The sequence below is a fragment of the Anarrhichthys ocellatus genome, unplaced genomic scaffold, assembly GCF_004355925.1.
Source record: "Anarrhichthys ocellatus isolate YVR2014 unplaced genomic scaffold, GSC_Weel_1.0 scaffold1, whole genome shotgun sequence".
Classification (NCBI taxonomy): domain Eukaryota; kingdom Metazoa; phylum Chordata; class Actinopteri; order Perciformes; family Anarhichadidae; genus Anarrhichthys; species Anarrhichthys ocellatus.
In genome coordinates, this window is record NW_022280031.1 from 2,467,603 (window position 1) to 2,494,194 (window position 26,592).

General features: G+C 41.1%; 3 protein-coding genes across 7 annotated transcripts; 2 read left to right on the forward strand and 1 right to left on the reverse strand.

The window, feature by feature from the left end:
* The first annotated feature begins 534 nt into the window (after positions 1-534).
* On the forward strand, positions 535-3,446 carry sp7 (Sp7 transcription factor). 2 transcript variants are annotated; one of them, XM_031844791.1, is made up of 2 exons: positions 535-570; positions 2,118-3,446. In XM_031844791.1, the coding sequence occupies exons 1-2, from the start codon at positions 535-537 to the stop codon at positions 3,444-3,446; spliced, it is 1,365 nt and encodes a 454-aa protein (XP_031700651.1). The 2 variants fall into 2 exon arrangements, with proteins under 2 accessions (XP_031700651.1, XP_031700660.1); XM_031844800.1 differs by having other exon boundaries at positions 535-555.
* Positions 3,447-10,881: 7,435 nt separating this feature from the next.
* Positions 10,882-17,725, forward strand: tarbp2 (TAR (HIV) RNA binding protein 2). 3 transcript variants are annotated; one of them, XM_031844844.1, is made up of 8 exons: positions 11,631-11,850; positions 12,484-12,525; positions 12,899-13,213; positions 13,419-13,488; positions 13,660-13,777; positions 14,228-14,355; positions 14,635-14,830; positions 15,887-17,725. In XM_031844844.1, exons 3-8 carry the CDS (start codon positions 12,909-12,911, stop codon positions 16,042-16,044), a joined length of 975 nt encoding a protein of 324 aa, XP_031700704.1. In that variant the 5' UTR covers positions 11,631-11,850; positions 12,484-12,525; positions 12,899-12,908; the 3' UTR covers positions 16,045-17,725. The 3 variants fall into 3 exon arrangements, with proteins under 3 accessions (XP_031700713.1, XP_031700704.1, XP_031700693.1); XM_031844853.1 differs by lacking the exons at positions 11,631-11,850; positions 12,484-12,525 and adding an exon at positions 10,882-11,019; XM_031844833.1 differs by lacking the exon at positions 12,484-12,525.
* tespa1 (thymocyte expressed, positive selection associated 1) lies at positions 16,083-26,422 on the reverse strand. 2 transcript variants are annotated; one of them, XM_031844756.1, is made up of 12 exons: positions 26,360-26,422; positions 25,036-25,226; positions 24,591-24,633; positions 23,644-23,672; positions 22,878-22,931; positions 22,436-22,475; positions 21,934-21,981; positions 21,645-21,740; positions 21,045-21,253; positions 19,797-20,911; positions 18,912-18,999; positions 16,083-17,995 (listed from the first exon to the last, which is right to left on the reverse strand). In XM_031844756.1, the coding sequence occupies exons 2-12, from the start codon at positions 25,178-25,180 to the stop codon at positions 17,904-17,906; spliced, it is 1,959 nt and encodes a 652-aa protein (XP_031700616.1). In that variant the 5' UTR covers positions 25,181-25,226; positions 26,360-26,422; the 3' UTR covers positions 16,083-17,903. The 2 variants fall into 2 exon arrangements, with proteins under 2 accessions (XP_031700616.1, XP_031700625.1); XM_031844765.1 differs by lacking the exon at positions 26,360-26,422 and having other exon boundaries at positions 20,559-20,911; positions 25,036-25,638.
* Between the last annotated feature and the right edge of the window lie 170 nt (positions 26,423-26,592).

The following is a 26,592-nucleotide window of genomic DNA, read 5'->3' on the forward strand; positions in this document are numbered from 1 at the left end:
CCTCTCTCCGGAGGACAACAGGAGAGAGATGTAGTCGTTTTTCACTTCTTATTTACAGTGCTCCTTCAGTAATGTGTCTAACAGCATGAACACAATTTACAGCTTATCTAAATCTATCATCCGGCAAGATAATTCTCTGTGAGATGATGTTAAACTGGAGTCTTTCCCCTCAGACTCCACTGGACTAATCCCAGTGGAAAAAACAATGCCAGTGAAACTGAAATAATGTCCACATGGTGATTGATGAGTAACCCATTCATGCATTTATCTTGAAAAATGATTCGACATTCTCTGTTTGGGGAGGTGGGATGTCCTCTTTCTATCCACCAATCTCCTTCCAGTTTCCTCTATCTCTGGGTTTGTATTGCCTCTTAGCGGTCTTCAAAGAGCCCAGAGCCTGTAATTAGGGGGCGGGCTTCCCGTGCCTCAAAACACTTCTCCGCGTGAGTGCCCAACTTCTTCCAAACTGTCCTGGGACTCAGAGCTGCACTTCTTCCGCTCCCCTCATCTTCCTTAGGATTTTGTTTCTCAGGGATGGCCGCATCTATTCTGGAGGTAGGGAATGTAATTGTAAGTATATATTTTTTCCTTTTTTTTCCTTTAATACAAACTCAACTTTTATGATGTTTGGTTTGAAGGTATTTGAAGTCTGAAGAATAATCTTTAATAATAATGTATCACTGATAAATAATATGTGACATAACAAGATAATTAAAATCATAATGTGCATTAATGAAGAAAGAGCTTAGGTCTTAATGTGTGATTTAAAGCAATTTAAGGGTGAGCTGCTGACCGAGTTTGAGTATCATGTAACTTTACAACTCACATTTTAACTCTGTTCATATTTGCATAAGCCTGGGATGTACGTTTCCTGTGGGCATAAGGTTCCTATATCCATGAGCAAATAGAAAAGTATAAAGATAATTTACTATTTAATAGTTATCTCACGTGGCCATGAGAAGTGCAGATGTCAGTGGATGGAGCAAGAAGTTAAGAGAACAGCAGCGATTGTAGGAGCAGTAAAAAACCTAAAAGTCTGTGATGAAACATGATTAACCTGAGAACTGGGCTGACCCCAGGGCTGTTTGGAAGAGAAGGAGATGACCAATAATCACCTCTGAATCAAGAGAGTCAGTCTTTATAGAAAGACCATGATTACGTCTTAAAGATATGATAATATTCTATTCACACTTGATTAAAGCTATAGGCTAGGAGTAAAAAGAGATGTACGCCTGGACTTAAAACGACAACGGTACAACATATTTATTCCACATAGGATTATCACAATAGTCTTATGTTTATACCATAGCAGGTAACATGCAACTTAAACAATAACATCAGTAAACTAACCCTTACAAAATGAACACTGTAAAGTTCTATAGAAATATAATACGATTATAATATTGATTTGTCATCAGCTATATCCACGTGTACAGTGTGTGGTAGCAAAGACAGACACAGCGCCTCTGACATGTTGTGCTATGGTGTTTAGTTCCCTGCACATGGAAAAGGGGAATACAAAAAAAAAGTATGTGAAGGAAATTCCTTTGGTAGAGAAAAGTGGAAAGGAAAAATTAAGATTCTGAATGTGTACATGAAATGTTATAAATTAAAAATCAACTTGATCTGTATGAAAATTAAACAGCACAATAGTCAGACCGTACCATGAGCTTGTCGAAAATCTTCAATGCCATGGTGACTACTATAAGAAAGATAGCTCTTAATAACTGCTATGAATGAGTCACTGTTACAGTTAACAGTCCAGCGGCTACACGTGATTAACAATATATATTTATGTATGTTGGAGACCGTGAAGACAGGTGGTCAAAGTTTAAAGCAAACATGAATGCAAAATTATGAATAGCTTGTGGTTTAAGTGGAACAAAAGACTAAGGGAATTCCTCCCTTTGCTGAGCAGAGCAGAACCTACACAAGCATAACATTCACTGCTTGAAATTGCTCTGACCACTTTGAAAATGGAGCGAGCAGGAAAATCCAGCGGTGGCCGTCTTACATACGTTTTTTATTAGAGTTGACACTGACAGAAGCAGCACCAGCAAGCAGCCATTTCCTGCAGACAGACGGTCTTATTTTCTCCCTTGTCTCCTCCCCTCCAGGAAGACGCACGCTATGGCTCCAGTCCTCTGGCTATGTTAACTGCTACCTGTAACAAGTTTGGCAGCACAAGCCCCGTCAGGGATTCGGCTACACCAGGTAAAATTGGCAGCGCTATTCCAGTAAAGAAGTCCTACACCATGACCTCTGACCTTCAGGCATCTAAGAACGGACGGACCGCAGACGGCAGTGGCCTGGCAGACTCCTACACTGGCTCCTTCACCACAGCTGGAGGAGGAGGAGGTGGCGGGCTGCTTACCCCCACTGGAAGCCCCCCTCCTTCAGCCGGAGGCTACACTACAGAATATAACCCTTTCTCCCACTCCTTCCAAACCTCCATCTCCCAGGACCCGTCTCTTTTAGTGTCCAAGGCCCACGCTACGGCTGACTGCCTCACCAGTGTCTACACCTCGCTGGATATGACACACCCCTATGGCTCCTGGTATAAAGCCGGTATCCACCCTGGTACTCCGGCTAATGCCACATCCTCCTGGTGGGATGTCCACCCCAACTCCAACTGGCTGTCCTCAACCCAGCCCCAGGCGGACGGAGGTCTCCAAGCCTCCCTGCAGCCTGTGGCACCACAGGCCTCCCTTAGCCCACAGTTGTCCAGTTACAGCACCGACTTTACACAACTCAACTCGGCTCCTTACCCTTCTGTGGGGCTGGGTTCCTCCTCACACCTCCTCCAGCAATCTCAGCACATGCTGCCCCAGGACATGTACAAGCCCAAGCCTGTGCCGATGGAGAGTCCCATGGGCCTAAAGCCTGCTCGGGGATCAGGGGGCTACAGCGGAGGGGGTGCGCCCACCAGGTCCTCATGTGACTGCCCCAACTGCCAGGAGCTGGAGAGGCTGGGGGCCTCGGCTGCATCCCTGAGGAAGAAGCCAGTCCACAGCTGCCACATCCCAGGCTGTGGGAAAGTCTACGGCAAGGCCTCCCACCTCAAAGCCCACCTGCGATGGCACACTGGCGAGCGACCCTTTGTTTGCAACTGGCTGTTCTGCGGGAAGCGTTTCACCCGCTCAGACGAACTGGAGAGGCATGTGCGCACCCACACGCGGGAGAAGAAGTTCACCTGTCTACTGTGCAACAAGCGTTTCACACGCAGCGACCACCTTTCCAAGCACCAGAAGACCCATGCAGATTCTGCAATGCAGGGTAAAGCTGTAGCTGTGGAGGGAGAGACAGATCCTCGGAGTGAGGAGACCACAGAGCTCAACGCCAGCGCAGTGCCCACCAATACTGTCACTGACCAAATCACCAACGGAGATGAGAAGACTGGCACACCTAATGGAGTGGAGAACAGCAGTGGACTGTTGGAGATCTGACTTCATTAAGTCTTCCATCTAGTACCATTTGAGACATGATGGGTTGGTTTTTTATGGTGGAAAAATTCACCTTTTCAATAAAAAAAGACAGTTTTTTGTTTCAAGACATACAAAGGATATCAGATCATGTTTGAAAAGAGTTGATATGATAAATGACTGAGCATGTTGCAGGTAGCAATCACTTCATTTTCTCTGGACCACACACACAAATATGGGCAAGCCAGCAAACACGAACCAATGCACAAATGTATGCAGGCAGACACAAATACACATAACTATGAAAAACCAAGCCATGGTGTACATGGACACAGATATAACACGCGTATGTGCAAATACAAAAGCACAGATATAATATGTGCAAATGTACCAGTATATATAATGCATATATACATACACACACACACACATACAAATAAACACAGTCATGCACACATTTTCTGCCTTCAAAATGAGGCAAACCACTGGGGAAATGTAATCTGCGAAAGCAGAAGGAAAAGAGCTCTGAAGCCGCAAAAGGAAAGTAGGTTTAGAAGGAGACTTATGGTTAGGATGATGGAGTTGATGGAGCATTGCATGCCTCGAGAAAAATCTGATTTACAGCTGTACTTTGATACTTATGCATTATTCTTGAAACAATCAAAGGACGATCTTACTTACTGCTTCTTGTTGCCACACACATTTTGATGTAAAGGGTTTTGCATTTCACTTTTGTTTGCTGTTTGCTTCTTACGATGTCTAATTTAATTTCATATTTACATAAATAATCTAATTTATGTCTTAAATTATACACATGGGAGATTATCTTGCACCCTGCAGGAAATATAATGCCTGAATAAACGCAAGATGGTTAAAGTTGGCCAATAACAAAATAAAATGCATTAAATTAACACTTTTTTTCTTATTTATTAGATATAACGTGGAGTTTGGGACTATGTTTTTAAAGATTTATTTATAGATCTTGAATTTAGATGTGCTTGTAAACTATTTCTATATAATCTCTTAATTGTGAAATCTTCCACACCTGGCGAAGTAATGATTAATAAGGGTTTCCCCTTGTTTGTACATACTATATATTTACAACAATATATAGATATTGTAAGGTGTGTTATTTTTCTACTTTTTTATGTATTTTCTATATTTTATGTAACTTTCCACAATGAAAAGATCACTATGTTGCATCAGTACAAAGAAACATAAGAGCATAAATTGTTGTTTATAATTTTGCTCATAGAATCGAACTACCACTGTTTGCTGACTTGTTGTGAAATGAGTGTATAAGATACTGTACATAGTGATAAAGCATTACACCTCATAAAGGTAATCACGTTGTAAAAGTTGTGGTGTGAAATCATGACAATGTTGGTGCTTTCAAAAGTAAAGACATTTCAAAAGCATGTTCTCCACTGGTGTTATTCGTATTTATAGAGGTGTTTTAAAATGCATAAAACGAGAAGCAGTCGCTCTCTGAGAATGAAGCTCACTCCTCCACGCCTCATCCTCTCCTCACTCACTGTCGTTCTTTTCATATCTTACTATATTTCCAACTCACCATGGCCAACCAAATACTTTCATTATCTTTTGCAGCACAAACAAAGCCGTCCACTCTAGTAAAGTCTTAACTCCACACAATGACCCCTTTTCAGAGAGCCACTGTAGTTACACTCAGGACAATTACTCCACTCTCAAGCTTGAGAGGGGTAATTACTGAGAGCGATGCTCCAGCAGAGTCAGGAGAGAGAAGAGGGGATTAGGACAGGGGAGTTGTGGTTGTATTGTTTATTGAGGGAGGCGGTTAAACAAAGGATGCCAATTAAGGCAGGATGCAGGACGACAGACGTGATGTGGAGAAACGAATGCAGAGGAGAAGCTGAGCTGACCATCAAGTATACTTTAGTCCGTCAAAAATCTTCAACTTGAGGCCGTGCTGTCACTGGAGATAACAAGTTAAAGTCACGACAAGTGCGTGTGTCTTGATGTCCAGTCAGGTCACTGAGGTTATATCACAGGCTAATAAAAATACTTGAGCTGGGTGGACTACCCATTCTGCATTAAAAGAGCGGTAGTCTCAGGAAAAGACTAAATGAAGCGTACAACACGTACATGTGCTAGCACCAGACCAAAGAGGTTGACAGGTGATGGTTGAAATAGATAAGCAGGTAAAACAATTTCAGCAATATGTTAAAATCCTTCTCCCAGACATCCTACTAAACGACATGATTTTACCAGTTCTAAAAAGACAAGAAGAAAAAAAACAACAAGATAACTTATTTTTAAATATAAAAGTAAAGAATTACATCACAGAAGTGAGGACCTGTACAGCTGGAACCCCCTGAAGCTACTGACTCTCCTGATGTAACATTTACACTTCCCAGGCTGCATGGTTCCAATTTAGGGCTTCTAATGAGCTGTAGTTGAGGTCAATTTATATAAAACGTCCTGGGGCCGACTCTGTCATCATGGACCGACATGTTTATGGTGGTTTGAAGTGGGCGCACGGTCGAGTCCACAACATAAAAGGCAAACAGGGGGAATGGGGTATGGGCAGGGTGTGTCAGGCCAGCGACTGAGGGGGGGGGTTAAGAAGATGGTCAGTGGCTTTTAAAACCTCTGCTGCTACTGGTATTTTCTGCCTTTTTAAAATACACTCCCTTAGCAGTGGTGGTGGTGGCATTCTGTAGCCTTAACTGTATTTTTACTTATTTTATTTAGAAAGCCAGGAAACATTAAGTGTTGCTTCAAATAAGGCCATAAAAAGAAAAATATACATGCAGTGACACATAGCGGCAGAAGAAGAAGCTGGACAATCTGTTCCATATGGTTTGCCCACTCGTGCCCTTGTACTCTTTTTACAAAAAAATGCTGCATTACACAGACTTGTTAGGACTAAAAAGGTTATTCCAGAGGATCCCAGACACACACACGCTAAAGCCATCACAAAGCCCATTTCCGACCTAACTAACACGAAGAAGCAATTTTAAACATTCACTCAAGCGATGTTTGGTTTAGCCATAAGACTTGACGAGCTACATAAACTTGTGCCTAATGAATTACTCCAGTTTTTAACTCTCTGAGGTTCCAGCTGTTTTAAGTGAGAGAACAACTCATCATGATGTGCTGAAGAAAATGCTAATGAATCTCCCTTTCCTGTTATTATCTGGTCCTAACTGAATAGTCAAGTAAAACAATGGGACTGTGCTCTGAAATGGCCACAGGCACGGGGAGTGCAGGGCGGGGGGGGGGGTTTGTGGGAGGCATGAGTCAGGACAAAAGCACAGGTGTCTGCAGGTGTGACTGGGACTCTGTGGCCGAGCGGGGGTAGAAAAGGGAAAAGAATGTCAGCACGCCCAGAGGCTCAGCAGTCAGGCCATAAGTAAAAACAAGATAAGGCTTTTTTTTGCAAAGTGGAAACGTAAACTGACCTGAGTGAACCATAACGTGACCTGAAGAGAAGGAGAGGTCAGGCTAAATAAAACTGAGCTAAAGAGGAAAACATGACAGATAAGAGAGGGCAAGAGGTAAAAAGGTCAGGCTAACATGCACATGTACTTTATGTCTAATTTGCCATCTTTACATGTGTTAGGAAACAGCACGATGTTGCAGAAAAGCACAACACATGTGCCTCGCTGATTAAATGCTTTTCTTCATATATGCAGTAAACTCAGTAAATATTGTGGCCCAGCTGATGCAACAATCTTGTATCTTGCAGCACTGCTTCCATTATTACATTGGCGATGGAGGTTAGACCACCCTCTCACTTTTGACGGAACATACAGCAGTCTGTGTGGCTTGCATCATCAAACTTGGAGTGCTTTCCATATTTCCCACTCTACAATATCACAGCGCTTTGTAGCCCAGCACCGCCTTTAAAGTTTAAAGGGAGTCCTCCCTCACTGCCCAGTGCTCCAAATGCGGCACTAAACGAGGCCATTTTGTTTATAGCAACTGTGGGAGGGTTGTGGGTGACTCTGTGCCCCTTTAAAAAGATAATATGCTTCCCATTTAATGGCCTCCGGATGACAAATTGCTTGCAGGGGAAAATTAAGTTAAGAAAATTGCACTTGTGACACGTAAAGACATATCCACTCTACTCAAGATGTTTGACATCCATAATTCAACTACGCAGCAGTAGGTGCAGTTATGATTTTTTTTTTAATAAATACATTTGCCCATGAATAAAGTGCACATGCTTAGGCTCTTTATCAGTGATCACAAGTATTTCTCATTATGTGCATGTAGATTAACGTACATTAACTAATCCTGACAAATAACTTATTTTTTCATACAGTTTGCACATTCAGTAAAGCTGGTGGGGTTCCCTTTCATTTTGACCACAATGTAAGGTGTTTCTTTTTTCATTGACAAGAACAATAGCCTTATATCTCTTGGAGATGGTTGGGAAAATATTTGATGGCCAATTATGGCCTATACCCTTACAAATATCTAAAGCACCCATAAACTGTTCTTTCCTTTTGGAAATGCTAACTATCTTGATGGTATGATGATATTCTGACTGACACGCAGCCCAAACCATTCCTGTTGGCAATTTTCAAGCCACTGAATACTTCCTTGGAACATTTTAAGTGAAGCGATTTAAGAGAGACAATGTAGAAAGGGGGGGGGGGGGAGATTTGTGAAAACACAAAACGCTCAGGAGAAAAGGTAGAGAAAACACAATCAGTTAGACCTGCCACTTACAATACAGCGGCCACATAGCAAATTAATCTGGATTTGGATCAACTGAATGAGGAAACTGAAGAAGGAAAAAGAGTCAGGGAGAAGAGAGAGAGAGAGACAGTAAGACAGGCAGACAGAGAGAGAGAGAGAGAGAGAGAGAGAGAGAGAGAGAGAGAGAGAGAGAGATGGAGAGAGATGGAGAGAGATGGCGATGGAGTCAAAATGCAGAAAGAGAACTGAGTGATTTGGGTTGGAAGCGGGAGCAGGGAGCCTGGGTTGGCAGGGTTTTGGTGGAGGAGTGTGGTGGTTCAGAAGTCCTCCAGCGCGAGGCGCCAGTGTGTCCGGCGGGGGCCCTGACCATGAGCTGCATCACCCCCCCAGAGCCATGGCCACAAACCCCTTCTCCCCCTTCACCACCAGCACCGCCACCCATCCAACCCAAAACCCACTGGCAGGCAGCGCTCCACTGAAGCTGCTGCTGCTGCTGCATGTTTATTTAATATTCTGAAGAAATTGAAATATCTTTGTGGGTTAACACACATACATACGCAATTACACATCACTCACCCGCACACACACGCACGCACGCACGCATACATTCACACACATTACCACCACAATATATAAATAAATAAAAGCCAAGCAATAACGTTCTCTTGATCTGTGGCCAACAGTAGAGTTGGAGAAAATCTTTTTCGAATGGTGTTTTTCAGAAGCGTATAGGGAGGAGCGTGAATGTCTGACATTGCATGTTGCCTGAGCCGTCGGCGTGTCTCGGACTGACTCCCACAGAGGAGAGAGAGTGTTGCCAAAGTGGTTGACAAACAACAAATAGTTCCCATGTGACAGGAACAGGGTAACTGGGACAAATAAATAGGCCCAAACATCTAAATGTGCCGGTAGATTCAAATGTCGGCTCCATCAAACATGAATGGCGTTGATTCTATAAAAAACTAAGCATTTCACATGTCAAGCAATTTAGCAATGAGTGTGTGGTCTGCAAATGAGAACACGTAGGCCTGAGGTGTTTGTGAAGTGCTAAATGAACAAATGTGCATGCCAGTCTTTTTCTGTGTGCGTGTATTCATACATGGGTGCGCGCATGCACACATCCATAATGACTTTCTGATCATTACAAAGCAATTCCTTCAGACAAAAATCCCTTAAACAGCCTCGGTTTTCGAGCTTCATGCTATCCCCCTCCTGTCTCCTCTCTCCTCTCTCCTCAACAGCCACCAACCGCTGCTGCTGCCAAAAATAACACAGGAGCGCCACTCGAACCCGCGCCTCACCACAGCACAGCTTGTCTGCAAGAGAAGGATCAAAACACACACAAAAAAGGAAACACATCATATTGTGGAAGGATGGAAAAAGAGCATTCATACAGCTCCATGCTTTGAGATATCTACTGATGATTTTGGCAACCAAAGAACCACACATACCAATGCGCCAGGTCAAGACAGGGAAAAGGAAAGTGTGTTTGTGTATGTCAATGTGTGCATACATTTCAGATGTACTGTAGCTGCTGAAATGGTATTCATTTCTGATCTCATTCAGTCAGTGATTCAACCACAAGCTCAATAAAAAAAAACACTAAATTATCACGTTATAGGTCAATAAATCCGGACCCTCAACTGACAAATGAAGACCCGGCGAACAAGAAGTATGAATAATGAGTAGGGGTACATTCTGGTCACAGTTAAATCATGGCTTTTTTATTGTAGTTTTGAGAGTTCAATTGGGAGACAACTTTACTCATTGTCATGGCCAGTTCACTTTGTGTTGCACTTGGCAAAATGTGCTTATCCACACTAACAGGGTGATGCCAGTGGATGAAGCCATCGGGGGCCAAGCTCTACTTCAACGGTGGCCAGCAAGGGTTTACAAGCAAACCATCATGGGATCAATTGTCGAGCCACGGAAATAAAGGAAGTGATGGAAAGGTGGAAAATGTACTGAAATATGTTATGGAAGTGCGGCTGAGAAGGAGGTTCTGAACTTGTGGCTCCAAATTATTTTAAGGGTCTGCACGACGAGTATTCACCAAGGCAAAGGGATCCAAACTAAGCAAAGACACTCCACCAAAATTAGAAATGTCGGTCCCTTAATCTGTTTCTATTTATACTATCAATAAATGCAACATTCCTACCAATCCACACACACAAAGGGTAAAGTTTGATCATGCCATGTAGGCTATATTAGGCTGTTGTCTTTTCAACCGATTCTTACTTGTATATTATTTCATTGTGTTTTATATTTTACAAAGTGTTGCACCACTTTGACCTGTAGCTGATTGTTGATTGGATCTGGAGCTTTCTATTTGATTTATTTGCCCTTTTAACTGCCTGATTTTATTTAATTGCATAATCTTAATCTTGATGTATTTACCCCCATGTAAAACCGTGTACCTTTATTTAGAAAAGTGCTGTATACATTAAGTTTATTGTAAATATAAAGATGATAATCTTTGTAAGTTTTTTGAGTAGACACACAACACTTAGTCTGGGTCCAAACCCTCGTTTTAAGCTGTAGCATGATCAGTCTATCAAACTAGTGTAACTTCCCGTCTTTCCTTGTTGGCCCTTTGCGGATATGACAGGTGTCAGGCAACCCAAGGCCCCACAGTGCCAACAAAGGCCCGTCAACGAGGCTGGTCAGATGGGTAGTTCAGTGACTGACTGTCGCCCTCTTCTGGTTCCTTTCGGTCACAACTAAAGATTGCACTGAGATGCCCAGAAAGCAATGAAAGTTGCAACAAATACTCATTCATTGCGGTAGCCTACAACTGAGAGAACCGTCCAGATCAACTCGCTATTCACGCAGAAACCATTATACATTGTAATAATGACTTATTCAGCCACAGAAGAAAGCGATGCAGGAACAACTAACATTTACAAAGGTACAGTTGGAACTCGCACTTCCTGGTACTTTTTCCATCCAATGCAGTCTTACAGCTGCAGTTTGCAGATTTCAGCTAGCTTTGCGGCTAGCTAGCGGCAATAAAACCAACCTTTTTTTAGTTACATTCATTAAGTAGCTTTGTTTTGTTTTTAATTAAGCAGTTCTTGCACTGACGTTAATGATGTATGAAACCGTATGATTTTCCAAAATATGTTTCCTCATGGTAAGTTACTGCCTTCATGTTAATTACATCAATTCTACTGTAACGTTACAGGCGAGGTACGTGCATTAAAACGTTACTTAGTTCTACTTTATGCTCAATTTAAAATAGACGACTTCTATGTTTAACGAAATGTTTTAGATTTATTTTTACACCTGCAAACTAAATCCTCCAGTCTGTTTCTATTCACCTGTTTCTGTTGTAATGAAAGCTGGATATTAGCACCTTGAGCCTCGCACACCGTCCATGACAAACTCGTTACTACAACCTTGCATGGATGTAACGGTAGCACCCGATGTCGGTGAGTCCCGGTGTTTAAAACGAGCCAACCTAAAGCGCCCACGGACCAATGAGAATTCGAGTTTCGCGGAACTCCGTCATACGTCATATCTGTGCTCCAACAGGACCCCGCTGCATTGTATCGGGGCGGAGGGGTCGTCTGCTCTTCACATGTTGTTGCCTCGTTATCTGTTCGGGAAAGTACCGTCTAATGAAAGCAAGTGGGGTGGGGATCAATCATCCGATACCGATCGGCTCTGTCTGCGTGAAATAGGGAATGAACGACGAGACAGCATCGGACAGCTGGAAGAGAAACTCCGGGTGCTCCAGGTGTGAAGCCTCACAGAAGCTAAGCTAGCATAGCACGTTGGCTAGCGGAGGGGACAGTCTGATGAGAGTCTGCCACAACACAGCTACTGGTTTTAATTTGGCTAACACACCGACACTTCGTTTATGTAAATCTAGACATGGTCATTAATTAAATCACTGTTGATATCTGTGCACTACTGATTTGCTGTTTAGACCCAGAGACCATGCTATTAGTGCATACAGCCCAAGAATAAACTTGATTTACAACACTCTGTAAATAGAGTACACAGTCCCCTAGAGAACGAGCTTGTAAGTAATAAACTGTCCAGATTATAGTTCATTTGGTTCAGCTAGCTAAAGCTCTGTTATTTAGCCCACCCATTGATAAAAGTGATAGAAACATCTGTCAATATAACACAACACAATTCAGCACCACAAACTCCAAAATGTAGATGCATTTAAATCAACACCCCCCTAAAACAGGTTCAACAAAAACACTGTAACCTTGTTGAAGGTAATATCCACTGCAGGACTGGCCTTTTCTTTGGTAATAGGATTGTTTCCCCACATTTTCTTCTATATTTAAGCTTTTTGTATGAATGAAATAATTAGTGTGACTTCTCCTAAAATCTGTACTCATTTATTTTACCTAAGATTTTGGAGTTGAGCTGCTGAGATTGCCACAATATGAAGGAGGTAAAGGACATTTTTAGTTTATGGTTACTTTCACAATTAGTCTCATAGATTTGAATAAGCTGGACATTGTTTCTGGGTAGACTGCACCGTTAATGCATTTTGAAAAGGGATTGTCTTGTGTTGGGCTGGTGTATTGGATATCTCAAAACCTTTTGTAATTTTGGTGAAGGGATTTGTAGTTGGGCTAGCCTCAGTTCGGCACACTAATGAAAGTATTTAATAGAGGGACTGTGAAAAAAGGATAAAAAGGAGAGCACATTTCTGAATTCAACAATCATGCTATAAAATGTGTCTTGAAAGGTATGAAGCTCTTTGTAAATGAATCAACCGTTGCTCAACAGTCCTTCTAATGCTGGTTGTTTTTTGTATCTAGTATTGAGCAAATGCTGGCTGTGAATCCCGGAAAGACGCCCATCAGTCTGCTGCAGGAGTATGGAACGCGGCTAGGTAAGACCCCAGTGTATGACCTGCTGAAGGCCGAGGGACAGGCCCACCAGCCCAATTTCACGTTCCGCGTCTCCGTCGGAGAGATCAGCTGCACCGGCCAAGGGCCCAGCAAGAAGGCAGCCAAGCACAAAGCAGCCGAGGCTGCTCTGAAGATGCTCAAGGGAGGTCTCGGAGGTCCCGTCGCAGTTGGTGTTGGAGTAGACAAGTTTATTGGGGTTGACGTGTCCACTGATGGGGACAGGTCAGTTTTTATTTAGCTTTGTTTTCTTCATGTCCCTAAAGCTAAAATGATACACAGACAGCGACTTTGGGGAGAACTTGTGGTAACATCAGCTGAACATCAGCCGATATAACATGTCAGTATTCAATGAATACATGTGAGATAGAGGTCTGTGGGTTTTCATTACTTCCTCTACTGAGTTTGCTCTATCTCATCTTCTGTACAGCTCCCAGTCAGAGATGAAGACCTCAGGCAGTTCTCAGCAGTCTGAATGTAACCCAGTAGGGGCTTTGCAGGTGAATATACAAGATACCTCGTGTAATTTACGGTTTTATTTTGCTGTTTGACTTTCAACTAATGCTGTTATTGTCATTACTTACTGTTGTTAAAAAAAAATCTGCCTGGTTTATAGTTGTATGCCTTTTTATAAGTTTTTCCAAGTTTTCGTCTGTGTACTTCTCTGCCAGGAATTGGTGGTGCAGAAAGGATGGCGTTTGCCAGAGTACACAGTCACCCAGGAGTCTGGTCCAGCACACCGCAAGGAGTTCACCATGACCTGCAGAGTGGAGAGATTTGTGGAAATCGGTAAAATGCATAATGTTTCATTCTTCGAGATTGTTCTGTATTTAAACGTTTCGTCACTGATCAAATCCACTTTCTGCAATATTTAGATTTTTGTTAACATGCCACACTGTCCTCATAAATACCTTGAAGTTGATCGTCAGGGATGAAACATTTAGGCTCTAATGAAATAAAGCTGATAGAAATCAGCTGAACTTGAAGAAAATCATATAAGCTGTCTCTTATAGGGGTGCTGAGAACCTGCTGACCTTCAACACATGAATTACAAGAGCATCGACTAAAATGGAAAATTTAAGAGCAAGACATAGATTAGATTAAATAGAGCAGATTTTATATCACTCTGCAGTTGCTTAGCTTATCATTGTCTGACTGAATGAATATCGGTCTCATCAACAATCCGTGATCATAACTTTAGCAACATTACTCAACATTTCTCAACCTGCTCTTCTCCAGGAAGCGGAACCTCCAAGAAGCTAGCCAAGAGAAACGCAGCAGCTAAGATGTTATCGCGTATACACGATGTCCCAGTCGACCTGAGGACTACCATCGACGCTGACGTGGAAGAAGACACGTTCAACATGGTGAGAAACAAATGGAAATCAACTCAATCTGTGCCCCAGTTGATAAATCCTGCATGTGACGTTACTCGGCACATAACAGGAAAGGATGCGCAGCACTGAATAACATGCAGATATTGTTTTTGCATCGCATAGTGCTCAATAATGTCTGCCAATGTCCTTCAAATGTTATGCAGGATACCATAAGCTATGCACCTGACGGCCCATCTCCCCCTTTTCTTACTCATAAATCTTAATAGTGTTTATTAACTGCTATGAACGTCACCTTCCCTGCACACACAGCACATGGGGAGCAAAGCTGAGACAGGCAAAAGTAAAGGCTTCAGCTGCACCTGGGACTCACTGCGTAACTCTGCTGGAGAGAAGATCCTCCAGCTCCGCAGCCACCCTCTGCGCATGCCCACTGACTCCAACTTCTGCTCTTTGCTGAGTGACCTGTCGACGGAGCAGCGCTTTGACGTCAGTTACCTGGATCTGGGTGAGTTCACATCCACAAACAGCAGCTCTGGAATAAATTACAATTGCATTCCCTTCTGCCGAGCATCAAATTGTGACTACAGTGGAGTTTAAAACTGATAAGTTAAAAGGAACGCGGACGTCACTGGTTACGTGTCTGCATGCATGAAGAGAAGCATTTTAGTTAGGAGCATGTAAATATAATGAGTTGGTTGAGATGACACTGTGCCTATGATAAACCATTCGTGTGCATATTTTTCACACTATCTGCACAAAAGTAGGACTTCAAAAGCATTATGGGTGCACATTGATGGCAAGATACTACAAAACAAATGCTGTGTGGTTACTATTACTGTCATCAGATATAGAGGAAGTAGCCCGCAGCTGCATGTTGTCACAGTTTAGTTCCGACAAAAGTGCAGAGTATTATTGATGTTTATTTGTTATTTGTGCTGGGTTTTGTTCAGGAGCCAGCAGTCAGGGAATTCTATATTACCTTACTTATGTTCATATAATTTATCAAATAAACATGGATCAACACATTATAATTGTACTGAGTACTACTACCAAATATTCACTAGTTTTTCTGAGTTTTACAGCATTAAAATGCGTTATGGGTAACTGTCATTAAATTACCTTATCTTCTACAGAGAATATAATGTTTTAATTTATATGAAAATAGTCAGTAGTTGCAGTCTACTACTTAGCACATTTTCAAACACTAAAAGAATAACGCTGCAAATGAATTATAGCTGATATCTAGGTTAGATTATTATTATATTATAAATTATAAACTGACTTTTTTATGGTAAGTAAGAGTATGAAAGAAGAGTCTTAACTGTCAAATCCCAAATCAAATTTGTTTTGGAAATTATAGCTGTAGGACTGTCCTCGACTAAAGAGACTCTTAGATCTAGACATTTTATTGATTCATTTATTTAATTGACAGATCCGTAGAATGAGTTTCCCCACAAAGAATCACAAAAAAGCACCATTTTAAATCATGTGTTTACAAATGTTTCAAATCTTGCTGAACAAAATCGATGTTAAAAATGACTCTTGTTTGTTTTTGTTTCAGAGGAGCGCAGTCTAAGTGGCCTGTGCCAGTGTCTGGTGGAGCTGTCCACACAGCCGATCACAGTGTGCCATGGCTTTGCTCCGAGCATAGATGCCGCTCGAGCCAATGCGGCCCACAATGCACTGCAGTACCTCAAAATCATGGCCGGGGGGAAGTGATGTTATCTTCCTGCGCACAGACTCTCTTTTGCCAGGATAAACTTCCTCTTCGGACGATGGAGGCACTTTTTGGATTGAGTTCAAATAACGCAAATTACCTCAAATGTGGAAATAGAGACTTTTTCTGTCCCCAAATTGACCCCCGGAGCCACATGGATTTCTTATTGTTGCCCATGAAGATTTAGTTGCCCAAAAACTCATGTACCCCTCTCCTTGACATTTTGCATATTTGTCACAAATTACTTTAAAAGGCATTTTTAGTGTTTTCAGTCATCTATAAGCAGCACTGTATTTTCCTAAATATCTCACGTCTTTGTCTGAAATCATAAATGGTGCTCTTGCAGTGAGTTTCCAAATAACTGCAGACAAATTGTGATGCAACAAAAGGTCAAAGGAGCTTGTAGAAATCGTGCTGTGGAATCGACGAGTATTGGTGCTTCGTTTAATCCAAGATCAATGAAGGATGAACGGAAGAAAGAAATTCCAGCCATGTGCCGAAACGTGGAGAGAAAAGGACTCTGCTGAAGAGATCAGAGGATCATTATTTTAAAGACTGCCCTGTTTTCAGATGAGCTCGTTTGAGAAAATGTGTATTTTGTTGTATATTAATCTGGACCATAAAAACTGTTTGTCCCATATTTTCTTTGTCTAAAATTAGGACCTCATAAGGTTTTTTTGAAATTAAAATTTTATAAACATATACCCCTTTGGCACTCCCAATGTAGAAATAGTCAGAAGGATCAAGAGACTCGGATGACTGAAAATTATTGATTGATGAATTGTGAATGAATGAATGAATTGTGTGCAATGTTGCCCCTTTATAAACTTCCTTGTTGGTTGGGTTCATGTTGATGGCTTTCAGAGCAGCAACTGATAAAGTAGTCATAATGTGTGTGTCTTTAATCGTGAGGATAACATTACAATTCAATTAATAATCCCAGTAACTCGGGAATTTGCAAAAAATAAATAATTAAGCACAGTTTTGAAATTACTATTTTTCAAAAACTCTTCTTTTAGCACACAGATTTTGTTCAAAGAGTAAATCCATTTCAGTGTAAGACAAAGACAAACAGGGAGAAAGTACTGTGAATCTTCTGCTTTGTTAATTACTTTTGACTTTCAATATCACAGACCAAACAAAGAACCTACATATTATGTGGAGTCTTGATGTTTTTTGTGTCCATTATGCCTGGTATTGTTTCATTTATAATCTGAACCCTTCTGTCAATGTGACTATGATTCCTGTAATGATGTTTGAAAATTGATGATGGTGAATTTCCAGATTATTTTCTCCAACTACTTGCTGTGTCTTGGTGTAAGGGTTCGTTACCACCCACCTTGCACTCAGCTGGAATATGTATTGAAAATAGTGGACAGTTTGCACTACTTGAAAAGATAATGTCCTTTGCACAATGCAGGCTGACCGAGTTTCTGTACATCTCCCACCGGTGAGTTTGGTGTTACCTCATTCTCTGAAAAGTCAGATCTGCATCTTGTTTTTCTGATAATTCAAAAAAGGAAGTTTTGCTGTTTTTTTTACGAGTTTTAGTTGCTGACACCATTGACAATATATTTGAGATAGACTTCTTTGTTGTGGTAGTAGTAACAGTTTTTAGAGAAACAATGAACTAAAATGTGAGCTCCATTGAATTTGTTTCCAATAAAAAATTTTTGTACATTTTACTGCCAACTGTTGAACATGTCTGACTCACCAATTGAATTGCCATTTAAATAAAGTATGGTCCACACAGTACTTCATCAAGACAGTTTTACTATATTATTACTTATTTACAATGTTCTATATTCTATATGAGCACTGGGGGGTAACTACATTTTAACGTTATTAACATGGTGTTCAATCATCTGCTTAGTGTGTTCAGTGAGAGGATGACTTCTTCGTCTGCGTAGCCGCTGCTGTCTGACTGCATGCTGTCGCCCCGGACCACCTCACCTACACAAGGACACAAACACTCAGGCAACAACTCCATGCACTGTATACCGCTGCACACGTGCAGAACAGACACATGTCCCTAGTGACAAATACACATGCTCACACGTACATACTATGACGCGTAAACACGTGCTCACACGTACATACTACGACGTGTAAACACGTGCTCACACGTACATACTATGACGCGTAAACACGTGCTCACACGTATATACTACGACGTGTAAACACGTGCTCACACGTACATACTATGACGCGTAAACACGTGCTCACACGTACATACTACGACGTGTACACAGGTGCTCACACGTACATACTATGATGTGTAAACAGGTGCTCACATGTACATACTATGACGTGTAAACAAGTGCTCACACGTACTGTACATCCTTTTCTATGCATTTGTCTAAACTATTGAGGTCTACACATCATTTCGGACGTGGTTACGAGACCTTCAGTGGGCCTGAAGTATAATACTCAAGTTTAGCAAGAAGTTTTACACATACACATTTCTGCAAACATCCTTATATAAACTGAGGACAACCTTTTCTTCACACATTTAGAACTGTGTGAAGGCTGTTGTTGTGAATACAGCTGTCGTGAGATCACATTTTCACCACACGATTAAAAGATTACACGATAACTATGTTATCGCGCTTTCTATGAAAAATTAGAGAGAAAAAAAGAATTACCTTGATGTCAATTTCTATGTACGCACATTGAGAGCAACAAAAAACAGTCAAATTCCATGTATGTTTATACTTACAGCTGATTATAATTCTGATCTGATTCTAAAAATGATGACAAGTCATGTACCTGTAAAATAGGAAGTGTAACAAAGCAGCAGTTGTAACTACCATCTATGACCTGTGTTTAAATAAAAAACGTCATTCACACAAATAAAATATAAATGTACCTTTGTATTGAAGTTCTTTGGACAACTGGGAGGTTGTTGTTCTTGTAGTCTCTAATTGTCCAAAATCTTCCTCTCCTGCACTGTGCACCTGTAGAGACAACAGGTATGAATATGTTATGTATCATTTGTCTACCATTAAAAATACCATAGAAAATGATACACCATAAGGGCTGAAATGTTTTTTAAGCATTGTTCCATCATTTACGTCACAATGTATGCTTTTAAACATTTAAACCCATTTTCTGATAGAATACCAGTGATTCATTTCTAATCTTAAATACGAACAGTTCAATATATCGTTTACTGTTTTTCTTTTCAAGCATGCTTTGCCTGCACAAAAAAATCTAAATAATTCAGATTTTGCAATTTTAGCATCTAACCTAGGGAAGTTCAGGGAGAAGAAAGAAACTGTCTGAAACAAAGCGGTTTAATCAAAATGTTGTGGAGCACACTGTGGGGAGAGTGCTTTGCCACTGTCGACACAACACAAGGCAACTGAATGAATTAATTGCACCATTACCCATAACACCACACCAAAGAGCAGTGTATAATGAGCCAGAACCAAACACCACGCACTGAGGGGAGAGCATATTTTGCAAGAATAACTAGGATGATACAGAACAATATATCAAATGTCCTGTTTTTTGGCAAATTCTTTCTAAGCTTGTAATTAGTATCGTGATGTTTGTGGACTTTTACCTAGACTGATGGGTGAGTATTTCTTTAAATTGCCAAGTTGAGCCAACCATAAAATGTTTGTCCTATTTTCTGCTAAATCAAACTAATCATGGCTTGTCTGATTAATTATTCCCAAAGGGAACTACAGAGGTAAAATACTTCTTTGTCTGGAGAAATGTTGTTTAATATATAATATTACTACTTTACCTCCTCCAGCTCAAAGGAGTTAACCTGTTGCAGGTTTTTGGAGTCATGCCCGTGGCCCTGGTGTGTCTGTGGATTCAGGTACCGGCTTTTCCCCCTGTTAAATGGCTCCTCACAAGCCTGGGCAGGTGGGACAGTAGAGACGTCGTCCCCCTCCGAGCCAGTCACAGTGATGCAGCACTGGGCGTAGCTAGAGGCCAGGACAGGGAGTGACCTGGATGCACTGAGCTGTCCGGCATCAGGCTCAGAGAAAGCGGTTTGTACATTAGGTTTATGCGATCCAGGACATGATCTATCTATGCTCCCAGTCTCAGAGGAGATAGGAGGTGAGGTGTTTGTTTTTGCACTATGTGTGTGTTGACAGCAGAAAAGCGCCTGGTGTACACTCTCCACTATCTGCGGGCAGATTAGATCATGTGTAACCTTGGCAAATGGTTTCAGATCAGTAGTCCTTGTGTCACTTTGAGTTGAAATAAACTGATTATCTGTTTCTATCACAGTTTCTCCTGACGATGACGCTAGAGACGTTCGTTCGATGTGGGTCCTGCTGTCAAGGTCTCCTGGTTTGACGCTATTTTCATTGGCATCAACATTATCTGTTTGTTTACTGCCCTTCATCTCCTTATGACGGATTGTATTTCCATTTTGAAGAATGTCTGTGTCCACCGCGGTCAGCTGTGTTTGCTCCTCTTTCCCACTGTCACAGCATTTATCACCATCCATGACCAGCCTCACATCCACAGCTGATTTATTCCAATTATTTACCCCCAAATCCAGTTTCTTGGTGGCTCCAGTCTTGACTTTCTCCATGACTATTTCCACAACATCAGGGAGGCTGGCCCTCTTTCTGGGCGAGGGCTGTGGGGAGGTGGAGTCTGATCCCCGGGAAGAACCTGTGTAGAGACACATCTTGGAGACAGTGTCCTTCAGCCTCTCCACAGGAGAACGTGGCTCGCTGCGGACGCCGCTCCTGAAGCGTTCGATCCTCTCCACAGGAGACGAGGAGAAGGTAAACTCTGGTGTGGCCAGTTTCTGTAGAGGGGTGCGGGACACGTGAGAGTAGAGGGAGTAGAAAGCGTTGGCCATTGCTGTGAGCACTTGCACTTGTCTGAAACGACCTGTGGAAAGAATGAAATGTAAATTAGATCAAGTAATATAGATCTCATAACCAACATCCAAGAGTTATTTATTCTCATCACCCACCACACAGTAATGTACAATTCAAAATACAAAATATCTCCATAGTCTTACTAGCAAGAGAGAGGCTGGGGTCTTCTTCTCGAATCCGCCGTAGCTGTGAGTCAAGGAAGAGGCGGAAGTTGATGCCCTGAGACAGAGAAGGGAAGGTGAAGAAGCGCGGAGGGATGCGAACAGTGACCTGCGGCTCATCGCGGCCGAATCCCAGCTCGTACAGCGTCTCCTCAGCATCCTCCGCACACAACTGCAGGATCTCCGATATGCTAGTGTGCATGTGGGAAAAAAAGAAAATATATGGTATTTTTATTCCTGTTAAAAGCTTTTTGTAAAGACAATTGAGTCAAATTTGTAATTTGTTTTATAAATACAACTCAACGTGTGTAATGCCTATTAAGAAAATTGCAAAGTGCTTTACAAAAAATGTAAACCAATAAATAGAAATGAAAACAATAAAGAATAAAGAAAAAAAAGGATGCAGTACTTTTAAATATAATTAATATGTAAATATGTATTATTCAGGTATAAACAAGCCAGAAAAAAAGATAAAAGGAGGAAACTGAAACCTGTAAGTTGTCAAGCAGGTCATTCAAGAGCAAAGAACCTCGTTAGCAGTCTTACAGAATAATAAAGATTTGAAAGGTTTCGAAGCTTCACCTTGATGTACTTGTGCAGGTGGAGGAGGAGAGGCAGCTGGAGGCCATGCTGTGGCCCAAGTTCAGCAACGGCGGACATAGTCCCTGACGAGGGGTACTGTGAACAAGACAGGTGAGAAGTTGAAGAAACACACAGTAATCTCAAGTCCCTCTTAAGTATCTTATTAATAATGCACAACCTATAGTTTGCTTGGAATAGTTAATTTCCTTAAGTGAAAAATAAAACGTTTCTTTTGTTGTTTCTTCTGTTGTTTTTCTTTGAGCTGAGGTAAAAGAATTTGTCCACTGACCTGGTGAGTCTGCTGGGACCTTGTTTGGAGGAAGGATGCTGTGCGACGCTTCATGAGAAGAAGAAAAAACGGAACAGTCCATTCTTCAGTATTGATTTAGTATATTCAGAAACTAAGTCACCTCTTCGAATAGTCTTTAATTTCAATAGAGACAGCCGCAGTAAGAAGGGGTGTAACATTATGACATTAAAAGATCAGTGTAGAGACTCAGCTGTTAGTGTGGATGAGTGGGGGAGTTAAATTGATCATGCATTTTGGACCGGAAGTGTAGCTCATATGCCTCTTAGTCTGAATAAACGTGATAAACATCAAAGACAGTTCATCTCTCTCCTAAATTAGTTCTGTTATTTTGTGTAAAAGGGGAAATTGAGTTAAAAACACAGTCAATGATTAAAGCAACATGGATTCATATTAACTAACAAACACTAATTCAATAACAGGACATTCCTTGTTTCTTATTGTTTCACTATTACCGCAACATGAGAGTACAGTTGCTACTCACCCAGCTTTAGATGTACTCTCTCCAACGTTTAACAAAGAAGCTGAAACAACAAAGAAATCATTCCCGAATAAAAAAACAAGTCGCTTTTTTTCTAATGTAAATACTGTATGTGTATGTATAAGCGTGGTTACATTTCATATTAAAAACAGAAATCTTTTATGAATCGTTACATTTTGAGATGGGAACGTTCCACCCTACACTTTCCCTTCTCAAAAAGCATCCTCCTTGGCAAAGGTACAGTAATACTGCTTAACACTGGACTGATATGCACAGATGGGTCAGGCTCTGTCACCACTATTACAAACAGAACAAAGGAAAGCTTGAGCAGATGATGCACATTATGATTCACACCTCATTTTCCTATATGACATTTCCTGCTTTGTTACATTCCTTTGCGTGTGTGTGTGTGTGTGTGTGTGTGTGTGTGTGTGTGTGTACTTACCATCAGCACCAAGACTAAGCTCATCGACAAAGTTGTTGGGTTTCAGCACAGACTCTGAAGAAAAGACACAGTCACTGATTTAAGTAATTTCATACATGGTTCAATATTATCTTAATTTGCTGAAATTGTTAACTGAAGAACGGACAAATTCCTGTTTTGAAATCTTGTTTGTATGTGTCATTGGTTGGAAAGTACGTATTTACTTGAGTACTTAAGTATAAATGTGAGGTACTTGTATTTCCATTTTATGCTACTTTATTCTACTCCACAACAATTCAGAGGAAATGTACTTTTTACTCGACTATAGTTATATGACAGTTTAATTTACAGATTAAGAATAAATTTACAATGAGTTTATCAAATATGATGCACTGTTATAAGTACTCAATAGTATGCAAAGAAATTGGCTCCATCTTGACCAGCTACCACAGTATAATGCGACTCCAATGTTATAAAGAGCAACAGCATAACAATGATATTGTATTTTTACTTTTGATACAGTAAGTACACTGCTGATAATACTTACATACTTTTACATAGTAAGTGACATTTTTGATGCAGGACTTTTACTTTGCTGTAATGGAGTATTTTTAAATTGCACTAACGGCTAGTTCCTCCACCACTGCTGGTGTGTATGAACATGTTAAGGACAATCTTCAATTGTACACATTTAAGTTTATTTGCATTTACCACATGCAACAATAAATATGTCAGATGCATCACAGATTTGGTAAATGGTACATTTTGTTTCAGTTGGTATACTCACCAAAACTCAGCTGACTGTTCTTATCTGGCCTGTAAGATATATGACAATATTTAATGCATGAATACATGTACACAGTGTTATTTGTATGCTTCTTCTGACAAATAACTAAGTCATTGCGTTTGCATATGCCTCATCTGTACGATAGCATAGCTACAAAGCAAGCTTGTGAGATTGAATCCATAATCAGCTCTCAACGGGCTGCTAATGTTTGTCAACTTCCTCTTGTGGAAATGTTCACTTGTTGAGCAGCACGAAGGTCCACACCTCCCAACCGATCTGGTCATTTTCATGTTGAGTTCTCAGAATGCATAAAACATCACGCCACTCTTTAGATGTTGACATGCAGTATTTAGCACATCACTGACTACCAGTCCCCTTCTCAGTGACTGAAATAAAAGACAAACAGTTCCATAACAGGAACTGTTATTTCCTTCTTGTTATATAGTAATATTACTCTCAACCACAGAGACATACGAATCCAATTAAGTTGTTAGCTTTCTTGGTGAAACAGTGTTGAGATTGGAGAACTTGTTGAAATGTCTGCATCATATCCTGACACTTTCTTTTTTAAACCATCAACATTGCTGTGAAATGTTGTCTGCATCCTCTCATGGCCTAGAAAGACATCTGATGTGTCATTTAACACCGGCAGATCTCACTTCGGAGCACTCTAACATTATGGTTTTGAAAAACTAAAATAAGCCAAATTTCCAAACGTAACTTTAAAAATACCTCATCTCAGGCTATTGTGGTGAAAACAATACTGTGGCGACTTTACCCCGTCATCTTCCTGGAACACCTGACCTCAGAGAGTTTCCACTTGTCTACTTTACTCTATTGTTTGTTTAACCAGTTTCCAACAAGTGACACCTTGTCCTTCAGAGGCCGTGCTCAAAAAAGCATCATCTTACAAAAAAGAAAACAAGTAGTAAGGCGAGTTGACTCACCCACAACCCTGGAGCCAGTTCTCAATCTTTCCTGTGAAGCATCCTGTGGAAATTGCACATGTACAACACTTAGCTTTGTGAGTAATCTTCATTAAATAAACAACTCTTTAAGTTTTTTACTCTTTCACGTTTGCCTTTTTTTTTCAGAAAAACATGCATAATGTAAATACTAACTTTAAAATGTTTCTGTAATGAAGAACTGGAACCTGTGATCGCATTGATATAATATGGCATCTATTTCTAAAAGAAGAAGTAATCCATGTTTTATATATGTACCACTTTTCAGTTGGGCCATTTGACATCACACTGGGCATCAAATCACCAACTACTTCTCCTAAAATCTATGCTTGATCATCATGGGCATCTTTCAGCTCAATTCACCTGTGGTTACATAAACTGTGGACACATGGGCGGATCCCTCACGCTCTCCTCAGTTTGGACCTACCGTCAGAAAAGACATCGTCGTCAGCTATAGAGGCAGAGGGGAGGTTGCACAGCGGTCCGTCGAGGTCCAGCTCCTCCAGAGTGGGCCACTGTCGGCTGCTGTTGATCCAGGCTCGCCGCCTCACTGTGGACGACGGGCTCTCCATCGCCTCAGTTCACAGACAGCCGGGGAGCAGGGTGGGGTCGAAGCTACTGAGGAACAAGGACAGGACAGTATAGTTTCGTTGTTTTCGCTGAGGTTTGGTTTAAAATGCTGAAAACTGTTTTACAATGAAGTCTGTAATATTCACTGTTCTTGTGCTGGAATCCTTTATCAGTAGAGTTGAACTTCTCAACAGAATGCTCTCTCATAAAATGTATTATTTTACTTGGACAAGCCTCTGATGCAGCAGACTATATGGTGTGACACTACAACTAATTCATATTTATTATTTCACATGGATTAGTAGCTACCACCACTTTAGTTGAAGAATTACTCCATTACTCCACACCATATTTTAAATGAATATTTTCCATCAAAACACATTACGAAACAATTAATCAGGTTCAGCTTTAGGGTCAGGTTTCAGTTACAATAGGTCAAATTAAAGATTACCAACATAAATAAACATATATGGGCGACTGTGGCTAAGTGGCGAGCGGGGCCGTCCTTCAATCAGAGGATCGGTGGTTCGATCCCCCAGCTCTGGCTCCGCTAGTTGCATGTAGATGTGTCCTTGAGCAAGAAACTTAATCCCAAAAATTGCTCCCGTAGCTGTGCATATGGTGTAGATATGTGATGGAATCTGAATTGTAAGTCGCTTTGGATGAAAGCGTCTGCTAAATGACTGTAATGTAATATATACCTGTGTGGGTGCATGAAAAGTTGTCAAGTTGTGTTCAAATACAGTGCATATAAAAGAAGATACACTGTATACTCAGAAGCTATAGAACATGATGTGAGGTGACTTCCAGTAAAAGAGGACACACATTGACAGATAGATCCATTTATACCAAGATTTGCATAAACATTACATAATATAAGCCCAACCAGCCAGTTAGTTTTGAATAAATATAATTATGATGGATAGATCAAAACTAGAATGAACTAGAATTATCTATACAGATACATGTTTGAAAATAGGGACGTTCCACACTTTTTGGTGATCATGAAAGTGTTTTGTATTGGTCTAATGTCATCAAAATTACATTTTGCTCCATATCCAGCGAGGAAAAGGTGTCCGGTTATTAGTAGTAGTAGTATTAAGTAGTCCTGCTCAGAGTTTTCCAAACACATATTTAAAACTAAATAGCGAGTGAACTTGAGAGAAGAAAAGCAGCTTTACCTTCATGGACGCAGGTTTCAGTTCTGTCAGCGTCGCGCTCTCTCTCTCTCTCTCTCTCTCTCTCTCCCTCTCTCTCTCTCTCTCTCGCGCGCGCGCTTCCTGTTGTCGCGGGCTGAGGTATCTGAAAGTGATCTGCAATCTTTCGCAAACTCTCGAACGGCATCCAGTCTGCTCTAGTTTTCAATGATTGCTTCACGGCAACGAGTTTCTGGTTGTTTCTTCCGATTCGTGTC

Bases quoted from the DNA above. Each gene is read 5' to 3' on its own strand.
- sp7 (XM_031844791.1), top strand. From the start codon at position 535: ATGGCCGCATCTATTCTGGAGGTAGGGAATGTAATT. The intron at 571-2,117 runs GTAAGTATATAT...CCTCCCCTCCAG, and splicing joins TGGAGGTAGGGAATGTAATT to GAAGACGCACGCTATGGCTC.
- tarbp2 (XM_031844833.1), top strand. From the start codon at position 11,798: ATGAACGACGAGACAGCATCGGACAGCTGGAAGAGAAACTCCGGGTGC. The intron at 13,489-13,659 runs GTGAATATACAA...CTTCTCTGCCAG, and splicing joins ACCCAGTAGGGGCTTTGCAG to GAATTGGTGGTGCAGAAAGG. The intron at 14,356-14,634 runs GTGAGAAACAAA...CTGCACACACAG, and splicing joins AAGAAGACACGTTCAACATG to CACATGGGGAGCAAAGCTGA.
- tespa1 (XM_031844756.1), bottom strand. From the start codon at position 25,180: ATGGAGAGCCCGTCGTCCACAGTGAGGCGGCGAGCCTGGATCAACAGC. The intron at 21,982-22,435 runs GTGAGTAGCAAC...CTTCTCATGAAG, and splicing joins GAGAGTACATCTAAAGCTGG to CGTCGCACAGCATCCTTCCT. The intron at 20,912-21,044 runs GTAAGACTATGG...TTCTTTCCACAG, and splicing joins CCCCAGCCTCTCTCTTGCTA to GTCGTTTCAGACAAGTGCAA.